Here is a 14,940-nt window from a genome sequence, read left to right as displayed (position 1 = left end):
TGAACAGACAGCACCACACTTGAGATAAATTCTTAAAAGGCCTTTATTCCAAAAGGGCTTATTTCAGGATAAACAAATAGCAGCGACGTTTCAGGCTCACAATCGCCTTTTTTCAAGCTACTGGATGCAAATTAGTGCAAGCATTTTATACCTTCTGACACACCGCCATCTAGTGGCTAATCAAAATATCAAGACACAGCTTTGTGTTAGCATAGGACGGGGCCACGTTGGAACCAATTGCCGTTCCCCTTATCTGAAGAAAGAAATCATTTTGAACCATACATAAGCACTGTAATATGAAATTTTTTTGGGCACCATCCATCGATACATCATGCATCAGTTCGAGGTGGACAGCCTCCACACCCCCATCATGTGGGATGGAGGTGTAGAGACTCTCCACATCAAGTGTGACCAAGAGCGCCCCCTCTGGAATTATTCCAATATTTTTTATTTTACTCAAAAAGTCGCATGTATCTTTAAGATAGGACCTATGTTGTAAGACATATGTATTGATCAGGCGGTCCACAAAAATAGATAAGGGTGAGAGCACCGAATCTGTACAGGACATTATTGGTCGACCTGGTGGAGACTCCAGTCTTTTATGTATTTTGGGCAACGCATAAAAGACTGGAGTAACTGGATTATCCTTTTTCAGAAATCTGGCCAACTGTGTGTCTATGACCTTAAGGTCCAATGCCTCACACACCAAATTATGAACTTTGTTCTGGATATCAAACAGCGGATCATGATTAAGGGGTTTATAAGTGCTAGTATCCGACAACTGTCGTTTAACTTCCTGCATATAAGCCACTTTATCCATTATAACGATTGCTCCCCCTTTATCCGCAGGTTTGATAACCAGCTCCTCATTTTGACTCAGTTCCCGCAGTGCCCTGTATTCAGTGGAACTCAAATTATACGGATATACATGAAAATCACCCTTCCTATATTGACTTTCAAGTGTTGCAACTAGTGATGGGCGAATTTGTGCTGTTTCGCTTCGCAGAAAAATTACCGAATTTCGCGCGAAATTCGCGAAACGGCGCCTCGTATTTGACGCCGGCGGCCGTTTTTTCGACGCCGGCACCCGTTTTTGACGCCGGCGCCCGTTTTTTCTCCGCGGGCGTTTCGCGATTTTTTTTCCGCGGCGTTTCGCGAATTTATTCGCTGGCGGCGAATCACGCAAATTCGCCGTGAATTCGCGCCTGGCGAATAAATTCGCCCATCACTAGTTGCAACATCTCTTGTAACATTAGTTATAAAAGCATCAATAAAAACATTGTCAACAGTGGGGATATACTGGCTCAAAGGACTTTTATTATACATATTTCTATGTCTCGGTGACAGGTCCCTTTTAAACTTTTCGATCCCAATAGGGTAATCCTTTTGATTTGGTAATTCTAAAAGAACAAAACAAGATCATTACCAAAACCCATTTCAGATCAGTAGATAGTAGATCAGTAGATAGCAATTCTTCAATTTTTACTAATAGTCACCATATTAAATATCCCCGTTTCTGCCTACCGAAAGTTCGTTAGTACACTTATGCTTAGGTCAATTGGAATAGGGTGGGTACATATAATTCATATATATATATGTTTTTATTAGAGATATGGCCACGTATTATTAAAAATGTTCAAGGAAACAAAATAAAGGCAAAAGAGATCCTCTATTGTCCTAGACATGAGCCCACCTTAAAACAAGTGTAGCATGCCCTTCTAATGGTTAAAAAAATAAAAACACTTTTAACACACAGTTATAACTTTTAAATACAATCCCACTTTAAAATATCAAAAAGCAGCGTTTTTTTTATCATTTTTATAACACTTTAGCATAAAGGATATGATGTCACTGACATAAGATTGAGGAGTATGTTGCTTCATCTTATCAGTTTGCCAGGTCTAAGCTGGCGAAGGGAACTCTGGCGAAATGGGTAGCGTTATGGAAAATTTTCATTTTAATGAATTTACTGAGTAACAATCATTTGCCGTAACAAAAATGCCTTGTGCCTTATCTATAACCCGATCCATAACCCGCTGACCATCAAGAAAGAGAAAGTGCTGTTGCTGTAAACAGGAAGTGGCATCATCAGAAGTGGAGGTGGAGGAAGAAAAAAAAGTTCTAAATATGTGAAAAGGAATAAAATTTGCTATAGATAAGGCCCATGACCCAACCTGCATACCCACCAACCAGAATCTTTACCCACACCCAAAAGTCTTACCCACAAACCTGCAGATTACCCTCTTTTTTTGGGGTAACCTGCGGGTACACATTCCACTGCAGGACTCTACTTCAGGGTTCCCACAGTACCCTGTGTCAATCACTGCAGCACAATTGTGGCAAAATAATATGGTGCAAATGCCTGCTTATATAGTCCCCACATAATGACATCCTGAAGGACATTGTCAATTATGCAAAACATATTATGCAGAATATAAATGCCATGCTTAAAGGAATTGTTCAGTGTAAAAATAAAAACTGGGTAAATAGATAGTAAAACATGTTTCTAATATAGTTAGTTAGCCAAAAATGTAACGTATAAAGGCTGGAGTGATTTGATGTATAACAAGTCAGTCAGGACACTACTTCCTGCTTTTCAGCTCCCTTGGTTTACACTGACTGGTTACCCTGGCTACCAGGCAGTAACCAATCAGAGACTTGAGGGGAGGCCACATGGGTCATATCTGTTGCTTTTGAATCTGTGCTGAATGCTGAGGATCAATTGCAAACACACTACCATGTGGCCCCCCTTCAAGTCGCTGACTAACTCAGAGTTATAGAGCTGAAAAGCAGGAAGTTGGATTCTGGCTGTTTTATTAGACATCCAGTCACTCCAGCCTTTATATATTACATTTTTGGCTAACTAACTATATTAGAAACATTTTTTATTTTGCACAGCCTATCTATTTACCCAGTTTTTTTTCACACTGAACTATTCCTTTAAATTAAAACCTACAGTGGTGAAAGTTATTTGTTCTGCAAAGGCTCACCTTGGGGATTTCTGAGTTAACAGGATCTTCTCTAAAGAGCATTCAAATATTACCTGTTATATTGCCCATTATCAACCCTCATTGTTAGTACTGGAGCCCCTTGCGTAATAAAACTGGTTAAAGTGGTCATGCAAGCCTACTGAACTATACAGAACAATAGTAGCCAAAAAAGTACAGCTATTAAGGATCAGTGGTGTAACTAGATGTTACTGGGCCCAACAGCAAAATAATTTGAGGGCTCCCAAAATATCCAGAGGTTGTCCTGTTTTACCAATATATAGTTAAGGAAATATCCTTTTTTTTTGTGATTTGTTATTCCTTATTCTTCTCCCTGCAGCAAAGCTTGTCAGTGCTATGTTGAGTGTGATGGGAGAACGAGGAAGTATCTTGAATTAACAATACAGTAGTAACTGTGTGCTACATTAAGAAACATTGAAGCATATATATAGGATTTCACTTGAATTACCTTTAAAATACAGTATACTGAGATTATGGATTATTGTCAGCATTCAAATCTACATCCACATTACTAAATACGCACTTGATGAGTACCCAGATATTTAGCATATTATGCACAGTTCCCTGTATCCCTCAGTTGTATTCTTACGGGATTCTGAATAAAGAAAAAGTGGAAGAAAAGGATCGCTCTGTGGTGCTCGCGCAGAAGTACTGGGCCAGGGTATCAGGTAAGTGATAATAATCACTGGGGAGGGGGTTCTAAAATTTAGCCAGTGATTGACAGTTTCCTTCTCCTTTAATTCAAATAATGCTTTCTGAAATATGCTTGCATTTATGTTGCATTACCTAGAATTAATTGATTTTGTTACCAGAACAAATTCTAATTCACTAATGAGGGCTAAACATTGGTAGCTGCTTAAAGTTGTATCAATCACCAGACATAAGCATAATAATTGTGCCAGTGGAGGCTTTTTGTAACATCATGTCATTATGGGCATCAGGTGGGCAGTACACTGGCATATAACACACCCTCTAATTGTGCACAGATCTAGTATCTGGAATCCTCAAAACCTGGGGTTTTCCTAAAAAAGGATCTTTTTGTAATATAAATCTCCATACCCACTGGGACACTAGGGGTCCACCCAAAAACCTTAGACCAGGGGCCCACCAAAAAACCTAGACCAGAGGGCCCACTCTCAGTACAATTATTCTTCCTTTCCTTACTAAAACTCTATTCTCCTAGTCTCTTTTCTTTACATACTATAATCCATTATTCAATCTATTTAGTTTCTTTTTCTCAAAGAAATAGGAAATGACCATGGAATAGGCCAAAGTTTTAGCAGCATTGAGGCCCCACTGACACCTGGACCCACCGGGACTTTTCATGGTATACCAGTGCCAGGCTGACACTGACCATACCTTAAGTCTGCTAAAAAAACAATAAACATTAAATAAACTCAATGGATATATTTATCAAAGAGTGAAGTTAGAGATCGCTACAGTCCTCTAGAGTGAAATTCCGCAACTCTCCATTAATTTCTATAATATTTTGAAAGGCGTATTTATCAAAGGATTAACTTTCACTTTCACCAATTGATAAATACTTTTTTAAAATCCCATAGAAATTAATGTGGTGGAATTTCACTCTAGAGGACTTTGGCGATATCTAACTTCACTTTTTGATAAATATACCCCAATACGTTTGTCTTGCTCCCAATTGGGATTCGTGCAGTTTAGATAGGATTGAGTCAGTGATGTAACTATAGAGGAAGTGTGCCCAAAAGCAATGCCCCTTACTGTTCATTAAAAAAAGTACCTGCTCACAGAGTCTGGCTGCGCTTTGCAACTAGCACCAGATTGGAAATCTAGCACTAGTCACATAACCCATAAGTATATGTAAAAAGCAGAATACCAATGCTTATTACAACTCCAAATACACCCCACTTTACAACCCTTAAATAGTACAGCCTTGCATGATAGGTTAATTCAAAACATGGGTTGAAACATAACCCAGGGTTGCGAGAGAACCTTTGGGCAATAGTACCATGTATCTCATGAACTCCTGTTAAAGGCAAAATCTGATAACACTTTCTAGAAAAGTCAGGGATGGACAATTTTATAGAGGTATCCAAGTAGCACTCCCAGGAATTGGCTTTGAGACCCATAGCTAGAGTCAGCCCCAAAAACCTTTTTAATTTCATTGATATAAGTGGGATGCCACGTCTGAGCTTAAGCATTTGGGCATAGAGAGGCCATGCACTGTGCAGCAGCCTCTTCAACGGATTAAAAACCCTTTGCCATCAAAATATATACAGACTAATATATTTACCCTAGTCTAAAGAGCCCACAATCAGTGACAAAAAAGAAAATCACATAATCAGTGAGTTTATGGTATCATAAGTAGCGAGAAAAAGGTTTGCAAAGACATATTACTTGTTTTTTGTAAATTCTTTATTTGTCAAACATTATTTAGTTGGGGTACAGCAATAAAAAAGGGATTAGGGGAAGTAAAAATAAGCAATTGTACACATATATCTGATCAAGTATGAAGCCATTTCGGTTGGCAACAAGTTACAGTATATATGAAAGTGGGTTTCATATAACAACTGTAATCTTACAGCATGTAAATAATTGCAATTGGTCAGCACTGACTAAACTTTAATTGATTAATTGCAGGTGCACGTACGTGTAGCGTTGTTCACTTCAACTCGATAATATAATTCAAATAGAAGTCACAACACCATCAGTGGAAGTAAAGTATACTTATAAAGCCTTTTATTGATTACACAGCTTGGATCTCCAATAAGCTAGTTGGAGATCCAAGCCGTGTAATCAATAAAGGCGTTTTAAGTAGACTTCCACTGGTGGTGCTGTGACTTCTATTGGAATCTTACAGCATGTAAACACAATACATTAAAGGAACAGTCACATAAAAAATTAAAGTGTTTTAAAGTAATAAAAATATAATGCAGTGTTGCCCTGCACCGGTAAAACTGATCTGTTTGCTTCAGAAACACTACTTTTGTTTACATAACTAAGCTGCTGTGTAGCAATGGTGGTAGCTATTCAAAGGCTCCAGTTATACAACAGAACATAATGGTATTATATATAAACCTGTGCCATATAGCCTTTTTTCAATTTCCACCATTGCTACAAAGCAGGTTGTTTATATGAACTATAGTAGTGTTTCTGAAGCAAACACATCAGTTTTACCAGTGCAGGGCAACATTACATGATATTTTCATTACTTTAAAATACTTTAATCTTTTGGTGTGTAGAAATGCTACTATAAATGCTATAATAGAAATGCTACAAAATACTGTAGTGAGAAGTGCCTGTTGGAAGCACTATAGTTATTCACCAGTAAACATCAAAACAAAACTTAAATTTAGCTTTCTTTGTTTATTAGATCAGAAATTGGTAACAAATCATCATAACAAATAATACAATATCTTTAAAAGATACATGAAGTGCCTTAAAAGTTTATGGGGAATCCTTCTGAAAAATGTCACATTCAATTTATGCTACTTGTCATGCTCCAGCACTTAGAGGTAGATTATTTATTTTTGCAGAGCAGGGATACGTTCTAAATCTGACATGGGTGGACTTTGTATTTTCACTTACATATTACCTTGGATCACAGTGACCTAGATCTACATTAAGCTCTACAAGGTAGGAATCACAGGCCTATGATATGTTCAGTAAGATTCACTTATTAATAATGTGTTCAGGTTTCCCCCAAAAAACAGTTCTAAATATCTTTAGCTTCTGCTGTTGCATTGTCTCTGAAGAACAAGGCATATAAGTAATAAACATGAACTGCATTAAGGTTACATTCTCATGCCCGGGGCAAGATGGTTTAAACTGAAGGCAGGAAGTCTGATACAGAAGCTCATATGTACACAACAGAAGGAAATAAATGCAGTGTTTCTTTTGACAGAGGACTCAAAGCAGCATTACTTGGAGGGTTTACTAGTATATTTATATATACCTTTCTGATAAGGCTTACTTAGTTTTAACCTTTCCTTCTCCTTTAATGCTGTAAGCTCAGTAGCAGAATGTCTTTGCAACAAAGCTTTCATGAGCAAAGGTTTAGGCAGTATGCTGATTTAAGGAGACTGGCTATTGTTGATCTTGAGGACAAATACTTTATTATATAATTTAATATACTATTTGTAGGATATTTTCCGCATTTCCTTCAATGTGACTGTTATTTTCTGTCCAGGAAAGGTTTCGCTTAAGAATTCTTGTACCTAAAATAAAACACAGACACATTATGTAATTTATTTATAGCCTATAACGTCCAAATAAATAGGAAATATTTATCTATTCCTTACCTGTTGAATAATTTTATTTTGTATGTTGCTATCATTTGTAGAGTAGGTCATTGATAAAAACATGCTGCTGGAGTCTGCAATAAAGAATAAAAAATCATTTAAACTGGAATATATGTGTTTTTTTAATTTACTTTTTATCAATTAAATGCCAACAAAAAGTGTAAATATTTCACTTGTGCTGGACTGTTATTTGTATGAAAACATTTTTACTAGACTTTGCTAAATGTATCACTTTCTTTTACCTAAACTGTATTCCAATCCTAGTAGTATTGCCTACCAACTAGGTATTTCACTCTGGCCATATCTAATGTAGCTTACTCCAGGGAGGTGCTAATTACACCGTGTGGCGTAGTGCAGATTTTCAGATGATGGGGGGGATTCATGGCATTATAATAGAGTTGCCATAATTACAACATTCCCTGTTCAAACCAGACACATATGAAAACAAGAATAGGATGCCATGCAATAATGAAAATATTACACCAAATCCTAAATCTAAAAAATGTCTAGTAATCTAATAGTCTATAGTCTGTAAGTCTATAAACTAGAAGTTGTATGTAGTATAGTGTCAGTGGTTAGGCTCTAACTAGATTTAGAGACTTTTATTTTTCACCAATATTTCTTGTTTTCTAATGTTATTTATGTGCAAATATTAGCTGTTGTAAATTAATATATAGCATTTAAGAATACATCAATGTAAAGAAAATCACAATGCATAAAGCTGAAAATGAAGTTATAATATCATGCGTGGATGAAATGAGTTCAGAGTGAAGACACAGGATAAGGAAAGGGGACAGAGAACTATAGTTCTTAACACTATAGGTAGTGTTTATTAATGTCCAGATGCAAGTTCTAGAGCATGGTTTGGAAAATCACACCCCTTGTTGCTGTACATTGCACCTCTTGTTATCAGCCGGACACTTTGAAAGCTTTGCTATAGGCACCTTGCACATGGTGGGGCTCACTAACTTCTGTGTCTATGACCCCCTAGGGTGTGTCCAAGTGAATGTCCACATAGAATTTGGGCAGCACTATATTCATGGAAGAGGCAAAAGTATCTGTGCTCGATTCTGGAACAAAAACCATGAACCTATGGACACTGATACATTGTTGTATTTTTCTCTCTGCCCCATGCTTTATAAACAGGGTACCATATGTTAAATTAAAAATGATATATCCTTTCAAATCTAAGGGGTATATTTATCAAAGAGTGAAGTTAATAGTGAAGTTCCGCCACTAGAGTGAAATCCCGCCACTTCCCATTCATTTCTATGGGGTTTTTAAAATCCCATAGAAATGAATGGAGAGCTGCGGAATTTCACTCTAGTGGCGGAACTTCACTCTTTGATAAATTTACCAATAAATGTGTAGCACTATGCAAACTATGCAAGTACATAATCAAAGGTAACTACAAAAAAAATCAACAAATTATTTGAATTTTGTGTCAGTGAACTGAAACTCTAAAGTGAGTTACTGAAAGTGCATTTAGTTAAAGAGACATCACTGGATACTACTATTTCTGACTAAATTAACCATAATATGTGTGTTTTTTAAATATATTAAAGAAAAGAGACCGTAAGTTTTGCTAGGGTAGAGATTAGTGATGAGCACGTTTTTTCACAAGTCATGGATACATGGCGAAATTCAAGAGGCCAAGACTAAATTGACGCCAAGACAAAAAAGTTGCCAAAAGAAAAAAACGCCCATTGACTTTAATGCATTTGGACAAAAAAATTCGCTATATACGAAAAAACTCCCACTGACTTTAATTCATTTGGCACAAGAAAAAACACCCATTGATTTAAATGCATTTGGAGCAAGAAAAATTGTGCACATTTCAAAATTTTGTTTTACAGTTTTGCTAATTTTTTCACAGTTTCTTAAATTTTCAGTCTAAATGAAATGTGACTGATTCACTCATCACTAGTAGAGACTGTATGCAAAACAATCTTTGCAAAACACTGCAGAATATGTGGGACTATATGATAATTATAGCGATAACTGCAAATGTCAATGGAAGGAAGCAGCAACAACAATGTACTTAACAGAAATATTAGCTTGATCAGGCTAACAGGACCGGACTTCTAGTTTACAGAATGTGTTCCCAGTTACAGTCTCTGGTTAAAACTTTTGAAACTGCAGTATTTAACACTTTCACATATTCTAAATGTGTTAGTTAAATATTCTTAACAAGTAAAGAATAAAAATAAAATTCAAGAACTGGCCATATTAAATAAGAAGAACATTTTTATCTGTAGTCACTAGAACATTCAACTTGCCTGTTGTTGTTGAGTTTGCAATTTTCTGGCCATTCATGTTCCCAGCTGTGGCAAAGACTGTGAATGTATAATAATTTCCAGGTATCAGTTGATCCACAAGGGAAAAATTGGTATTCACTGTTATTGGTTCCTTCCGTGGAGTGCCTGAGACTTGGATGATATAGGAACTGATATTTCCTAATGGAATAGGCCAGCTTAGATACACTGAGGTGGTAGAGACGCTGCCTATGTTCAAGCTTGTAATTGCTGAAGGAACTGGGAAATAAAAGAATCATGCATTTTAGTACAGATTGTGATTATTGCCATGTATTTATAAAGCACAAACATATTGCCCAGTGTTGTACAATACTAAAATGGGATGAAACAGAATTATTTTAAAAAAGCCATGAAAGGTGTTTTATACATCTATGCCTGAATACCTAATCTTCTCTTTTAAAGGCAATGATTAAATGACTGCCTTTGTCTGTTTTATTCTTCTTAGATTAAGCACAAAACAAAAACTGTGGTACTGTGTTAGCCAGTAGCAAAAATAGGTATTTTGCCTGACAAATCGGCCTTGGTGCTCCGAAAGCTTGCAATGTATTTTTATTGTTAGCCATAAAAAGTATCACTTCTACAATACTTTTTGTATTTGTTTTTGTTTTTTATTTATTATTCTTAGAGAACCTGATTTAAACACAAAGACAAGGGAAATCATTTACAAAGGTATCATTCTCACTCTCATGATGCATAATAGCCAGTTCTATCCCATCTTACTCAAATACTAATTTTAAAGTCTCTTTAACAAAAACCATAGATAGCAATGCATATACATATACAGCGCATATAAGGGTTCATTTGCAAAACCGATTATTACGCAAAATTCCATTTACATGCACAAATCACTTATTTTACCCACAATGCAGTGTTTTCCCTAAAATGTTAACTTAACTGCAGTCACGCACTAAATTGCATCTATCACATTCATTTGTGAATCCTAGCAGTTGCTGTTCACAGTTGGTACAACATTACTCTCTCAACAACAAGAAAAAGAGTTAACACTAGGATGTGATGGAATCGATTTCAGGGCTCCCTGCTGACACCGTTTGGGGGAATGTTTCTTCAGACAGGTTGACCAACAAGCACATAGACATTGCATGGGTGGCTATCCAAGGTGGACTACTCCTGAGAACCAACATGTATGCCAGTAACCTGTGCAGATACTGGCATTGCCCATGGCACATCATCCATTTTTGAACAATTTTTGGGATTTCCCATTTGCACAGGCTGTGCTTGATGCCTTGGAACATGCCCAGTTTGTCACCATGCGGTGTTGTATGGACTGTTTCAGGGCACCCATATGAAAAAGGACAATCCTGGAAGCCTGGCACCTATACTGTTTTTAGGAGGTTTTGTGGGTTTTCGGAATTACCTTATTTTAAGGCGAGAGAGGATGACATTGCAGGACTTCTGCAGGCTTATTATAAGAGTCTACAACATCAGAGTCAACCTTGAGGAAGAAGAGGACTAAACACCCTCGCCTTCTCCCACCTTCCCCTCACTGCACTTTTATGTGGAAAAAAAACTGTGGCCTAGTGTATTCCACTACCCTTTCCCCACTCACCACTCCCCCATAACTTTTTCCTCTACTCTGTAGTTTTCCTTTACTCTGTAGTTTGTAGTTTTACTTTAATTGCAAAGAATTGCATATTACGAAAAAACTCTATGGGGGAAATGTAATAAAATTCACAAAATTCAAAAACTTTGCGAATAAAAATGTGCATGTCGCAATGTTCTATTCTTCAGTAGGCTTTTATTTAATTGGCAATCTTAATTGCGCATTGTGAACCTTTAACACTTGCTCTGAAGTTTCATTAAATATTTTGTCAGAAAAAATGTTTGCAAAATGTTATTACATACACTGCGCAAACTATAAAATTGGCAATTGCTATCCTACTGTCCCACTGTCAATATTACATCCCCCCTATGTGCATAGATTCCTGTAAAGTCTTTGTTTTATATTTTTTTAATAAATAGTAAAGTATATTTTCTCAATTAGAAAAAAAAATTGCTTTTTTAATATACTTACTTGTAAATGTTGAATTCTGTGTGTTTGTACCATTCAGATTCCCATTTGTAACAAAGACCACAAATGTGTAAAAATTTCCAGGTGTCAACTTATCCCCAATGAAAGAATTTGTATTCACTCTCATTGGTTCCTTTGATGGCGTCCCTAAGACTTGGATGATATAGGAACTAATATTGCCTAATGGAATAGCCCAGCTTAGAGACACTGAAGTGGTGGTGACGTTGTCTATGATCAAACTTGAAACTGCTGAAGGAACTGGAAGATAAAAGAACCATACATTTTAGTACAAACTGAACATTTGGTCTAGTCTGTCAGGCACTGGAAATGGATTATTTTAAAACACCAAAAAAGAAGTACAAATTTTACTTTAAAGGACAGAAAAAGGTAAAACACTGAGGGGTGCCAATATGTTATTCACTGAGCAATATTTTTTCCCAGGCCTATGCATCTCTTATTTAAAGATAAACAGCCCCAGGAAAACACAGCACCCCATTTGTTTATAATAGAAAAGGGCCACGGGGGGGGGGGTAAAAAATAATGACCTCTTGTGCTTTTAACATTATTCCTGTGCTTTAAATTCAATAATTAAACTGCTGCCTCATCTGCTTTATTATTCTTGGAGAATGGCATATTGTAGTTTATTAATCAAACTTGATTACAACAAAAAGACAATGGAAACCACCCTTGCCTTCTCCCACCCTCCCCTCACTGCACTTGAATGTGGAAAATAAAGCTGTGGCCTAGTGTATTCCACTACCCTTTCCCCACTCATCACTCCCCCATCCCTTTTTCCTCTTCTCTGTAGTTTTATTATTGTAAACAATTGCATATTATAAAAAAACTCTATGGGGGAAATGTAATAAAAAAGACAATGGAAACCACTTAAAAAGGTGTAAGTCTCCCAACACATAATCAAAGGTAACTAAAGAAAAAACAGCTTATTACAGCTTAAAACAGTCCTTATTTAGTCAATGAATAAAAAAACAAAATTCTTAATAACACCTGATTTAACTAAATTTCTACTGTAGTTCACAGAATGTATTCCCAGCTCACCAAGTCTCAGGTTAATGAGGCTGCAACAATAAACAGACTTGTACTCTGATAAACTTTAATCACTCTTTACTGTTGTACTGCAAGTTGGAGTGATATCACCCCCTCCCTTCCCCCCCCCCAGCAGCCAAACAAAAGAACAATGGGAAGGTAAACAGATAGCAGCTCCCTAACACAAGATAACAGTAGGGATAGGTGAATTTTTTTCGCCTCGTTTCGCCGAAAAAAGGACGCCCATAGACTTGTATGGCGGCGTGCATCAAAAAAAAAAAAGACGCGCGTCAAAACAATTTCGTCTGCGACATTTTGCCGGCCGCAAATTTTTGGCGAAACAAAACGGGTCAAATTCGCCCATCCCTAGATGACAGCTGCCTGGTAGATCTAAGAACACCACTCAATAGTAAAAACCCATGTCCCACTGAGACACATTCAGTTACATTGAGAAAGAAAAACAGCAGCCTGCCAGAAAGCATTTCTCTCCTCAAGTGCAGGCACAAGTCACATGACTGGGGGCAGCTGGGAAATTGACAAAATGTCTAGCCCTTGTCAGATTTCAAAATTGAATATAAAATCATCTGTTTACTCTTTTAAAAAATGGATTTCAGTGCAGAATTCTACTGGAGTAGCACTATTAACTGATGTGTTTTGAAAAAAACATGTTTTTTCCGATGACAGGATCCCTTTAAATGTATGTTTTCATGACAGTTCTCTTTTCACAAGTGGAGTAACAGCCTTGATAGTATTCCCACATTTTACCTTGAAGTGAGGTACCCAGCTGTACCCAGGAAGAAATGGGGTGCAGTCCCAGTATTAAAGATTTTGCTCACTTGGGGGTTGTCTAACATATTGTCACCCACACCCCAGTAATTTTAAAGGACTAAATCCTAAAAATAAACATGTGTAGAAATGCCATATTTTATACCATATACTGAACTTATTGAACCAGACTAAAGGTTCAGCATATCTTTAGTATTAATTATCCAGGCCTTTAAAATTGTCACAGCAGTTTCTCATCTTGGATTTTGTTAGGCTTGTCAGTGATACACACATGCTCAGTGTTCTTTGAGCAGCTGTTGAGAAGCTTAGAGGTCATGCAACCAATCAAGCAGAAAATTAGGTTTTCCTGTCAAATAAACTAATGCTACAGGGCTGATTATTAAATTCTGATGCTATTTGTGCTGTTTCTGGACCTCCATGTACCAATAATCTGAATTATTTACTAATCAGCCTTATATTATATTTATATTGTAAAAAAAATCATTTGCATGAAGCACTCACAGCATACAAGAAAAAATATTTATTATTCCATTAGGTTACCAAAGACCGCCAATAAACTCACAAATCGAATGTTTTCTAATTTACGAAAAAACTTGAATGTAAATCACTTGAATCAGTGTAATTGGGGTGAAAAACTCAAAGACTCAATTTGATCAAGTTTTCGGCAGAAAAAAATGTGAGTCGATTGATAACGTTTTCAAATGAAAACCATCGAAAAAACCTGAACACCATGAAGGCTACAGACATTTTCAAGTGGTTCAAGGAACCTATGCCATTGACTTCTACATGACCATGACAGGTTTTCTGAAAACTACTCTTGAAAACTCAAATCTTTTGTGGAAAAAACAACCTTTAATAAATAACCTCTATAATGTACAAAATTTCTGCCCTGCTTCTTTAGTTAAGTTATAGTTCTCCTTTTACATTATTCTTCTCCTTTAGATCAGTAATGAAATGACTGCCTTTGTCTGTTTTTATTCTTAGAGAATGGCATAAACTGTAGTTTTACTTCTCAAATCTGATTTTAACAGACAATGGAACTCATTTATGAAGGTGTAATTCTCCTGATGCATAATTTCAGTTCTATCACATCTCATTGTAAGACCCATTTTAAAGTCAATGGACCAGACACCATAAAGAAGGTATATAAGGGCTCATTTATGAACACAGGTTATTGTGTAAAAGTTTGATTTACATGCACAAATCACTGTATTTTACCCATAATTTACATGTACAAATCACTTTATTTTACCCACAACACTATGTTGTGTCTACTACATTTATTTGTGAATCCCATGTGTTGCTGTTCACATTTTCAGAGTGGGTAAGGCATTTCTTTCTCATCACCAACAGAAAGAACTACTGATAAGTAGCACCCATGATGCAATGCACTTGGGGAACCATGTAAATATTGCCTGGTCCAGGCTGGCAATAGTTCCTGGGTTCGCTATTATCCATATGTATAGTTACTTATAATGAAT

At 36.6% G+C, this 14,940-nt stretch overlaps 1 protein-coding gene across 1 annotated transcript in view; it reads right to left on the bottom strand.

The window, feature by feature from the left end:
- Nucleotides 1–5,381: 5,381 nt before the first annotated feature.
- The window catches only part of LOC108705322 (titin), a 192,593-nt gene continuing 183,034 nt past the window's right edge, over nucleotides 5,382–14,940 (bottom strand). Inside the window, exons 106-109 of the mRNA XM_041563241.1 lie at nucleotides 11,633–11,887; nucleotides 9,565–9,819; nucleotides 7,286–7,359; nucleotides 5,382–7,201 (exon numbers count right to left, since the gene is read on the bottom strand). Of these exons, the coding sequence (XP_041419175.1) occupies nucleotides 7,118–7,201; nucleotides 7,286–7,359; nucleotides 9,565–9,819; nucleotides 11,633–11,887 (668 nt within the window). The 3' untranslated portion in view covers nucleotides 5,382–7,117. The remainder of the gene's footprint in view (nucleotides 7,202–7,285; nucleotides 7,360–9,564; nucleotides 9,820–11,632; nucleotides 11,888–14,940) is intronic.

This window comes from Xenopus laevis, chromosome 5L (assembly GCF_017654675.1).
Source record: "Xenopus laevis strain J_2021 chromosome 5L, Xenopus_laevis_v10.1, whole genome shotgun sequence".
Classification (NCBI taxonomy): domain Eukaryota; kingdom Metazoa; phylum Chordata; class Amphibia; order Anura; family Pipidae; genus Xenopus; species Xenopus laevis.
Note: the sequence above shows the minus strand (reverse complement) of the source record. Positions and strands in the feature narration are given on the sequence as shown.